Consider the following 11,736-nt stretch of genomic DNA (forward strand, 5'->3'; position numbering starts at 1 on the left):
GCTTTTAGTCTAGTCCATGTGAGAACTGCAGCTCTCCTGCAGATTCAATTACTGAGCCCCAGTAGCTCTCACCCTTTGGCAATTCCAATTTTAATCTAGTAAACTGATTGATGAAAAATACTAAAACTATCTATTACATGATGGAATGAGGCTCGTGTTCATTTCATCTCGCATTTAATATTCATTCGTCTTCAGTAAACGCTCTATACTGGGCAGGGTGTGCGTCAAGTGTGAAGCCTATCACGAGAGTCACTGGGCTTGATGGGGAAATATATGCCAGTCCATCGCTGGGTGCTGTGTGTGCCCATACACACACACATTCACATTTAGGAGTAATTTAGCAAAGCTAATCCAGCTACTGATTTGTGGGAGAAGAAATACCCACTGCACCACCCTGTCAGCTTTTTCACCTTACACTTGCACTTAGTGTCATAATTCTCTAATTTACCTCTAAAGTCTTCATTTGATGGTTTGTGTTTCAATAGTAGATCACCATCCTGTGTTTTTTCACTAGTTAGGTTGGGCTATTGCGTCAAAGCTCCAGGATTCTTGATCTGATCCTGAGCAATAATGTCATGCAGAGTTTTGCACTTTCTACCCTTACTATCTTCACATGGGTTTTTTCCAGCTTCCTCCTAAAAATATGCTGGCAGGTGGACTGGCTACTCACTTACAGTACTTCTATGTGTGAATAAGTGGTGCAACGGATCACAAAACTCACGGATCACATTACGTTTTTTGAGTCACGAATCGGCTCATTTTTAAAGATCGGCAAAAAAAAGGGGAAGGCGACAAATATAATTTGCAGAAATGATTAGAAAGAAAAGTTACAGTGAGGAAACGCTCTTATACATGCGTGTATGTTGATGAGAGTTTAAGTGTTCTTCCGCTCCTCTGCTAGCCATTGTTGTTGATTGATTAAAATGTCCCGATCACGTAAACGCATGACTGCTCTGTGTAGTTACGAAATTACTACACTTCCCTCTCTCGTTTAGATGCACGGTGATCCTGATCAAGTAAAAGTGCTTAGTGAAAGTATATTTCGCTTGTTGTTTTTCATTTTTAATCAACTGCGGATTTTAGAGCATTCGTTTGCTTGCGTCATGTTTTTTCTTTAATAAATCAGCATTTTTTTTTTTATAATTTATTATATATTTAATTACAGTGTTAAAATGGAGAAGAAAAATATATCACTGGCTTCCTGCAGCTGCCTGCTTCAGATTTAAAACACTAATGCATGCCTGCAAAACCACAAAAAGGTCCAGCACTCCTCTACCCCACAGCTCTTATCTCACCCTGTACTGCACCGTTCTCTCTCTGATACTCCTGCACTGTTCGACTGGTCCAATCATCTCTCAGGGTACAAAGACGACATGCAACAGGATTCTAAGACACCCATGTGGTATAAACTCCAGCTTAATGTCTGAACAGCTGAGGCTCTAATAGTCTTCAAACAATGACTATAGTATACTATAGACCAGGGGTCACCAACACAATGCCCGCTGGCACCAGGTCGCTCGCAAGGACCATGAGTCGCCCGCGGGACTTTTCTAAAAAGATCTCATCATAGCACCAGTGAGCTGCATCTAATTTTTTTTGCTGCTATTCTTTTTTTAAAATCACATTTGCATTGGTGTGAATTTGAAATGACAATATTAAAATATAGATGACTAGATATAAATGAATATAATTAATTATTAATAATAATTAATCGGTACCCAAGAAGTAGCTCTCAGTTTCAAAAGGTTGGTGACCCCTGCTATAGACTATAGTATTCTTAGTCTTTTTCCTAATTAGGGTTAAAAAAGGGCAGAAACTTTCAATGGGAAATTCATCTAGGGAAGTATGGGAATGTTCCAAGTTGGAAACTTACCAGGAATTTTACAAGAATTGATAGTAATTCATGAAAAATTGGGGGGAAATTTACATAAAAGGTATCGTATACAAACATAAATCTAAACATTTAGTTTGGTCATAAGCTGACATGCATACCAACTAATACAGATGTTATAAATGATTTCATTCAAACAATGATTTGATTTAATTATTAGTAGAATTTGGTTTCTCAATTGCTTACACACAGCACAAGGATGTTTAAGATCAGATTAGATACGATTCAACTTTACTGTCATAGTGCAATTTACAAGAACAGATCCGATGGACAGTGGTAAGCATCTAACCAGAAGTGCAAAAGTGGCCTATTTACTATAAATAGCAGTGTGATAAATAAGGGTTTGGGGTCCATGAGTACAGGGGTGAGATTCTCTCCTTTCATATGAATCTTTCCCTCGGCCCTCGCTGTTTTTTCCCCGTCCCTCAATTTTTTAATTTGGCAGCATCTTCAGTTTTACCTGTCCAGAGCACTCCAGAGTTTAGCGGGTGGTGCGTCAGTAATAATGGTCCGTGAGGAAACATAGTGCTCCCTGAGCAGTCAAATGGACTAAACAAAGCTTCAATTCAGTGATGCATTTTTGTATTAGAATTATTCTTGGAATTGTTTCAGCACTACTTCTCACTGATATTTTCAGTCATTTATAATAAGTTAAACTTCTAAAAGCAAACAACCGAAATCCAACTCATCACTAATATTAGCGAAATCAAAGGAATCTTAGCTGTACATTTTCTTGTCTGTTTCTTGGAAACACGATCATCTAGAGTTCGAAATGACTGGTGCAAAGTCATAAAGCTTCTTAAATAACAATCCCATAAATGATCTCACACCAACTTGAATAGTTGTTTTTTTTTTGTTTTTTTTTTTTCTTTTTTACAGAGGTGCTGAGAATGCAACAAGCGTGACGAGCGCGTTTCCTGTATAAAGATATTTGAATAAAGATGATGTCATTTCGCTGGGGATTACATGCAGTCACCAATAACACTTTAAGCTGTTGTTTTAATAATGTTGATAAAGCCACTGTTTCACCGAATGACAGCATTTTCACTTTGTCTCCAGCAGGACGTGCCGGCCATTAATCACTGACTCGATTCTTTTAATCTCTCTATGTAGGTCTCTCCAAAAATCTATTTGATAGATTAGTTGGTGAATAAATGCTTGCAGGAAGACCCGAGCAAACACAAGAGAAAGTCTGTGTCACGCCAGTGCTTGTTCAATCGTATTTGCTACACGGGGAATTTGAGAATCAATTTTCGGACCGTCTTGCTCGCTTATAGTTGTTTTTTTTTAATAGATCTGTACAAAAGTGCGTTACAGAAAGCCTTAAAAAAAAAAAACAGCTCATATTCTCTCTCCGGTTCTCAAATGACAGCCCACTGCAGCGGCATGTTTCAGAAACGAATCAAAACAAGCGGATACCGGATTTCTGTCGCAAAATCCCACTCTGACAGAGTGACAGAATGAGGCTGTGCAGTTAGTGCGGATTATTATGCAGCTCACGGTGTACACTTGCTTTTAATTAGTGTCAATGTTAACGAGAGATTCTTCTACTTTCCTCTTTTTCATATTGTTTTGATTTATTCAAATCACTCATTTTACATACATACAGAGAATCTGGTAAGTATTGAGACCCGCTACATTTTTTTTTCCTTCCAATTTTGTTCTGTTGCAGCCTGATACATATCGTGCATATATTTGTATAATAAATATATAGGTGCCTGTTATTTTTTTCTGATCATTGCTGAGACATTTCTACACCTTGACTGAAGTCTACCAGTGAAAAACTTTATGGATTGGACATGATTTGGAAAGGCACACACACCCCTCTGTACAAGGTCTCACAGCTGGTGACGCGTGATGTCAAAGGAACTGCCAGCAGAGCTCAGAGACAGGATTGTCTGAAGATTCCCAAGAGCAAAGTGGTCTCCATAATTTTCAAACGGAAAAACTGTGGCAGAACCAGGACTCTTACAAGAGCTGGTCCTTTGGGATGAATTGTAACACCGACTGCACCCCAGGCATCAGTACCTGACTATCAACAGCCTTTAGGCTGAATATTTTTACAACTGTAGATGCTGATTTCTCTCTTTATATATATATATATATATATATATATATATATATATATATATATATATATATATATATTTAAATATACACTTACAGGCCACTTTATTAGGTACACCTTACTAGTACCGGGTTGGACCCCCTTTTGCCTTCAGAACTGCCTTAATCCATCGTGGCATAGATTCAACAAGGTACTGAGCATTCCTCAGAGATTTTGGTCCATATTGACATGATAGCATCACGCAGTTGCTGCAGATTTGTCGGCTGCACATCCATGATGCGAATCTCCCGTTCCACCACATCCCAAAGGTGCTCTATTGGATTGAGATCTGGTGACTGTGGAGGCCATTTGAGTACAGTGAACTCATTGTCATGTTCAAGAACCAGTCTGAGATGATTCACGCTTTATGACATGGCGCGTTATCCTGCTGGAAGTAGCCATCAGAAGATGTGGTACACTGTGGTCATAAAGGGATGTACATGGTCAGCAACAATATTCAGGTAGGCTGTGGCATTGACACGATGCTCAATTGGTACTAATGGGCCCAAAGCGTGCCAAGAAAATATCCCCCACACCATTACACCACCACCACCACCCTTAACCGTTGATACAAGGCAGAATGGATCCATGCTTTCATGTTGTTGAAGCCCAATTCTGACCCTACCATCCGAATGTCGCCGAATTTCGGACCATTCTCTGTAAACCCTAAAATGGTTGTGCGTGAAAATCCCAGAAGATAAGCAGTTTCTGAAATACTCAGACCAGCCCGTCTGGCACCAACAACCATGCCACATTTAAAGTCACTTAAATCACCTTTCTTCCCCATGCAGAGGTGGCAAAAGAACACACATCTATTACTTAAGTAGAAGTACAGATACTCATGTTTTAAAATACTTGGGTAAAAGTTGAAGTAATGATTAAACCTTTTTACTTAAGTGAAAGTAAAGAAATCTTGGCTCTGACATGTACTTCAGTAAAAAGTAGTTATTACTTCTACCAGTTTTAGCTGTTAACTGGACCTCACATCATATTAATATTTGACAGACAGACAGACAGACAGACAGACAGACAGACAGACAGATAGATAGATAGATAGATAGATGTGTGGACATCATTAGGAGCCTTTGCTATGTTTCCACACGGACAGTTAATGAGGTGATACCGGAGAAAGTGCACCTCTTCATAAAACAAAAGTTTACTGATTAAAAATATTTTTCAGTGGAATTTACTTATTTATTGTATATCTAAGTAAAGAAGGGACGTCGTGAATAAATGTATGTTTTGCTGGAGGTTTTAATTTCGCCTCTTTTATATTTAGTTATTTATGTATTTATACTTTTTATATAAAAATGGTAAGAACAGAAATGCGCACTGAATTGATAGCGTGTTAATAACATCTAGTGCCGTTTACAATAATTTTAATTTTGACAGCCAAATATATATATATATATATATATATATATTAATACAAAACTAATAAAAAATGTTGTTACCTAATGAATGTGTCCAGGCTGAAGATCCACGTATAGAACACAAGCAGAGAAAAGATGATGATCATGAATGTGTCTGTTCTCAGTCATGTTTAAATCACTGACTCCCTCTGTCTCATCCACGTTAACCCCAAACTTCTTACTGCCTTCTGCCTGCTGATTCTTATCTTCATAAAGAGTGAGAGTCAGGACTTTATACACCAGCGGATTGAAAAAGAAGCGCAGTAACAGGAAATCGGTTGTTTGGCTGAAATCAAAAAGTGAAAATAAAAAATATATATTTCACCAAATCAATGGATTAAAACTGAAGTAACGAGCCTGTTTTGAAAATGTAAAAAGTAAAAAGTACAGATATCTGTGTAAAAATGTAATGAGTAAAAGTAAAAAGTTGTCTGAAAAATAAATAGAAAAGTACTGATACCAGAAAAATCTACTTAAGTACAGTAACAAAGTATTTGTACTCCGTTACTTCCCACCTCTGCTGCCATGTGATTGGCTGATTAGAAATTTGCGTTAACGAGCAGTTGGACAGGTGTACCTAATAAAATGGCCGGTGAGTAGATAGATAGATAGATAGATAGATAGATAGATAGATAGATAGATAGATAGATAGATAGATAGATAGGAAGACCAAACACACACCACTCTCCACCCTCCTTCAATCTAGAAAGGGATACAAAATTAGGTCCACACACAAACACAAAATTACTCATCTGTGTGTACTGAACTGTTACCGAACTGAAACTCAATCACGCACTCAATTCAATTCATATACAGTATCTTATAAAAGTAAGTACACCACTCACATTTCAGCAACTATTGCAAAAGATCTTCTCAAGGGACAATACTATAGAAATGAAACTCTGATATATTTTAGAGTGGTCAATGTGCAGCTTGTACAGCAGTACAGATTTACTGTCCTCTGAAAATAACTCAATATACAGCCATTATAGTTTGCCAAAATAGCTGGCAACAAAAGTGAGTAAATCCTAAATGATAACTGTATTTCATTTTTAGCCTATTCATCATGTTCGTGTTTTTGTCTGCTTGACAGGACCATACAAATTTGTGTATCCTACATTAGAGTAGTTAGAATTTGGTGCTTTGAGTGCAATTCTCTCATAGTGACCACCATAGTGACCCCTCATAGCAAATGACTTTTGAGAATTTCAACTGTTGCTCTCCACAAAATGGCTCGAGCTATAAGAAGAGTTCATAATCATGTTCATAAACAGAAACTCAGCAGACAGAATCTCAGGATTGGATTTAAGAAACAGATACTATGCTAAGCACCATGCCACCATTCTACCTCATCATATGAAAGCTAACTAAACATTTACTGTAGTAATAACTGTAAAGCCTAAACAAAAATCAATAAGTGAGGTGGTAGCTCAGTGGTTAGGGCTCTGAGTTCAAGCCCCAGCACCACCAAGCTGCAACTGTAGGGCCCTTGAGTAATGCACTCAATCCACTCTGCTCCAGGGGCGCTGTATCGTGGTCGATCCTACACTCTGACCCCAGCATCCGAACAAGCTGGGATATGCAAAGAAAAAAATGTGACTGTACTGTAATGTATATGCGGCAAATAAAAACAAGCTCTTTCTCTTAAAATAGAGAAAGGGAACCAGCAAGGTATGCAAGTATGGATGCAACTCTAGGAAAAACGTGCATTCAGGACCTGCTGAATACAGCTTCGAGCTGAGATGTGATTGGACCGTGTACCTTCTGGTCATTTAGTTTGAATTTGTTTAAAAATGAAAAATGGGCATTGTTTTTCATTTCGTCAACAAACCTATGGAAAAACAAGTCATTTCAACATTTTCCAGTTTCGTCATGGATGCACCGAAAAGGGAATCAAAGGGAAACAAAAAACAGAAAAATGTTAGATTTTTCATATCTAATTGCAGAACTTCATAAGCAATACATCACAGCACTTCCAGCCAGGCCAGCAGCTTTAGATCAGTAGTGGGTGAAGCTTATACAGTCTATAAAGCAGTGTTCAGCACAAAATCTTCTTAAAGTTCTTGCTGTAAACCCCACCGTTTTCCCATATCCACGCACCAAGTGCTCTAATATTTCTACCATCATATTAAGGTGATCCATTCTGACCAACCCAACTGATCCTCCAGCTCTCTAGCCACTCATTTTGGCATGTTTCCCTGGTTGCATAAAAAGTTAGCTTCCTACATCATAAATTATTTTTCATATTTTATTTTCCATGCATCCACAAAGAAATAAGAAATTGACTCTTTTTTTTACAGTTTGGTTGTGGAGTTGTGGAAAAAAAAAAATTCAGATTCTTTCTAAAATTAAAATTGAATGACTAGAAGGTACAAGGACCTTGGACAGCGATTGCATTTCAGTGTGAAATGATCGCAACACAGTGATGAAAACTAAATTAGATATCCCTAAAGTACGCTGACTTTTAACACAAAGCAATACCTAAATTCTTCATTAATGGGAAAAAAGCGAGCTTCTGATTTTATTTTTTTATATTTTTTTTTAATGGAATATAAAGTGGTGCAGAATTTCATTGTCCCTGGTTATTCTCCCATCAATGATCGAAAGCAACACATCTGTGTATTACATTTCACTTCTGTCCTCCTCTGTCCATACACAAACCTTCAGTCATCAGCAATGTGTAAAACTGGTATAAAAACACCATATTTAGCATTTATATCTAGTTTTCAGTTATGTAAAGGCTCCGTTATTCACAGCCAGGTATCGCCACCGCCATCTTGAAAAGGGCAAATGTTGAGTGTTTTTTTTTTTTTTATCTCACTCAACGAACTATTTTTGTATCTGTACACTATCCAGCATTTGTATGTTTTGTTTTCCGGCATACAAAAGAGAACAACTTCAAATAAATGCTATATATATATAAAAAAAAACTTAAACCCGAGAAGACCCATGTCCTTTCAGTGACTTAGGCTCGCCATTGATTCTATAACCCTTTCAACATGGCGGACGCGTTAGACGTAATATAGCAGCTAGCATGCACTCGGTTTTATTATTATTGGTAGGATAAATCGGTTTTGCAATAATAAAGTTAAAAAAAGACCGGGTGCGGGTTTGTGCCGTATAGAAAGCTCACTCGGTACGTCTTAAGCTAATGCCCGTGCTGCACGCTATGCTAAAAACATGATGGTGAGGAGAGCAGAGCCATCAGCCATATTAGTGAGGGCAAGAGCCTCACACTGACAGCAGCTAGCATAGGAAATGTCTTTGAACTGAATAGCAGAAACAAAAAGGCATCAACTCCTGCGTTCACCTTAATTCCTTGCAAAACAGTAACGTTGTCCTCTTCGTTCAGCCCATATGATACTTTCCTGCCCGTGCTTTCTGTGCCTCCCATGTCCTGTAAGAGAAATAGTCGGCTCTACTGTAATGATATCAGGCCGCTGCTCTAACAGTAGGGGTCACTTTGCTCTCCACTCCCACAGGCGGATTATATTATTACTAACCAATAGAGTGGCTTCCCAGGGTCACGTGATGCGGCATAGAAACTATAGTATATCCTGTCCCTTTCTTCTTCTCGGATCCACCTGACTCCTCTGGATGGAGTTCTCTTCAGCTGGTGTGAGGAAGAAACATTGAGAGGAACCAGACTCTAAATTGGAGTTGAGCTGAGGATGCTTCCTTATAAACAACCTAAAGATCCATGAAGTTTTTCAACAGATGTCTACAAAATAATCAGTTCACATAGAGACTAGTGTACACATTACATATACACATTAAGGTGTTTGTTTTAAACCTACCACTACTCGTCTGTTTGCTTCTGTAGATTTCTTCTAAACGAACCAAAACAAGTTATCTACACATTTAAATGTGACATTTTGAGGAAAAAGACTCTAGATGTAAATCATTAACTAATAACTGGGGATGTTTTGTGGCGATATGCTTTTGTTATATTGTTTATTCTATTCATCTGCAATGCCTTGTGTCAAATTTATGCAAATTAGTGCATTTTAATTATTTAACAACTGATTTGCATTTCTCTGTGGCGATCCTGATGACGTTATTAATGTTAGTGTATTCAGCTTTAGAGGTCGACCGATGATGATATTTATACATCAGAGCAGCCAATGGCCGATATATGATGCCGATTTTTTTTCCACCTTCATCTAATTAAATCTAACAGTTCATTAATAGGGCATACAAAAAATTGCTTAAATTAAACATTTATTGAACACCACTAAAATCTCCAATCAGTGCACTTTTTTTTAGGTTTTGGACCTCTGTCTACCTGTGCACTAAACTACAGATGTGTACAGATGCTCGATAACAAGACAGTTCCAAACGTTATTCTCATTTCTCTGTTTGGATGCCGAATACAGACTACTGCCCCCTGCTGATATTAAAGAGTTATGTACTCACGCATGCGCAGAACGTACACGTACGGTTTGCTCTATCAGATGCACATGTCTAATAATCAGCCTAATTTGCAGCACAATCGGGTGATGACGATTAATTTGAAAATGGCAAAATAATCGGCCCGATTAATCGGTTTTCGTTTCTCCGTTAAGTTAGCCTGAATGCCCATGTTATATTGCCTTAGCTAAGCGTTAGCTTACTTATTAAATGTATCTCATGAGTGTTGCAAACAGAAACACAAACATATATACATATATTTGTTTATTCAAATAATAAAAAAATTCCCAGCACTTTCTCTTAAGAAACAAATAGGGCAGGTGCTCAAGCCCGCTTTAATGTCTGTGTGTACACGTGCCTGCATATACATTCATATTTTACACCCTCTTTATCTCTGTAAAGTTGTTTTAGGACAATGTTCAAGTGCAAATTGAATTGTAAGAGGCAAGATGTCGCTTAAACGCAGAGGTGGCAAACGTACACACATCCTTCACACAAGTAGAAGTACAGATATTCATGTTTTAAAAGACTCTGGTGAAAGCTGAATTACTGACACTTTTTCACTAAAGAGAAAGTAAAGAGGTTTGGGCCCTCAATGTACTTAAGTAAAAAGCAGCCACTACTTCTACCTGTTTTAGTGTCATGCTGGTAACTGGACCTCCCATCATATATTAATATGTTAATACAAAAATCTATTTAAAATTTGGTTGCCTAATGAATGTATGCAGGCTGAACAACCACCATATAGAACACAAGCAAAGAAAAGATGATGATCAGGAATGTCTCTGTTCTCAGTCATGTTTACATCACTGACTCCCTCTGTCTCATCCACATTAACCCCAGACTTCTTGTTGCCTTCTGCTTGTTGTTAGATTTGTAAACTAGCCTACATCCATGGTGTGTGAGAGCCAGGAAATGATACACCAGTGGTAGATTGAAAAAGCTGCACAATGACTAAAAACGGCGTGCAATTAGAAGAAAAAATATTGATCACTTCACAAAATTGATTCAAACTAAAGTAACGAGTCTGGTTTGAAAATGTAAGAAGTAGAAAGTACAGATATTTGTGTAAAAACAATGTAATAGGTGAAAGTAAAAAGTTGTGAAGTTCTGATACAAGAAAAATCTACTTAAGTACAGTAACAGTAAGTATTTGTACTTCATCACTTCCCATCTCTGCTTAAACGGTCTATAACAGAGGGGCCTTTTTCTTATGAGCAGCCAAAAATTTGATTAAAAACTTGATTAAGGGCTGTTGCATACATTGTCTATCGTCTGCCATACTTTCAGACAGCTGAATAATGTTTTGTTTTATAATGCTGACATTGTATTCTTTCAAAACAGCAGACGATTTCTTCCTGTCTGTGTGACACCGCCTCGATTTCTCCATAAGTAGTTGAGTGTCACAAAGCAGCATGCTATACCTGCACCCTGAAGTGTGCATGTACATTAAAAACAAAAAATTTGATTTGTTCAATTTAAATTTTTGTAGTTTAAAAATACCTACCAAAGAGTGGTCAGAGGCAAAGCTGGCAATGAACCAGTCAGGGTTATGGGCAGCCAAGGCTTATACTAATATGTGTTGGGGGCAAAGGCTATCCCATTTTATTTCATTGCACAGAAGAGTTACTGTTACTAGTTAAAAGAGTCCATGCTGGTTATGACACAGAGGTATCAGAACAGAAAGTGCATCCCAGCTTCAAAAGCATGTAAACGCAGTGTGTAGGTGAGCATAAGAACCAAATCATGGAGCAGAGGAAGAAGGTGGCCTGGTCTTATGAATCACTATTTCTTTCAAAACCTACCCAAGGAAGAGATGGCACATGGTTGCACTACAGGGAAAAAAGCAAACCTAATTATTACCTGTAAATGTTTCTGGGATTTCAGTCCTATCCAAATCCGTCATGTTGGTTTTT

At 37.8% G+C, this 11,736-nt stretch overlaps 1 protein-coding gene across 3 annotated transcripts in view; it reads right to left on the minus strand.

The window, feature by feature from the left end:
• The window catches only part of chchd6b (coiled-coil-helix-coiled-coil-helix domain containing 6b), a 47,393-nt gene extending 38,500 nt beyond the window's left edge, over window positions 1–8,893 (minus strand). For 2 of the 3 annotated variants that reach the window (XM_046847869.1, XM_046847861.1), the window contains exon 1: window positions 8,721–8,893. In XM_046847869.1, coding sequence (XP_046703825.1) covers window positions 8,721–8,804 — 84 coding nt within the window. In that variant the 5' untranslated portion in view covers window positions 8,805–8,893. The remainder of the gene's footprint in view (window positions 1–8,720) is intronic. The other variant, XM_046847874.1, reaches the window with a different exon arrangement.
• Between the last annotated feature and the right edge of the window lie 2,843 nt (window positions 8,894–11,736).

The sequence above is a fragment of the Silurus meridionalis genome, chromosome 1 (genome assembly GCF_014805685.1).
Source record: "Silurus meridionalis isolate SWU-2019-XX chromosome 1, ASM1480568v1, whole genome shotgun sequence".
NCBI classification, from domain to species: Eukaryota; Metazoa; Chordata; class Actinopteri; order Siluriformes; family Siluridae; genus Silurus; species Silurus meridionalis.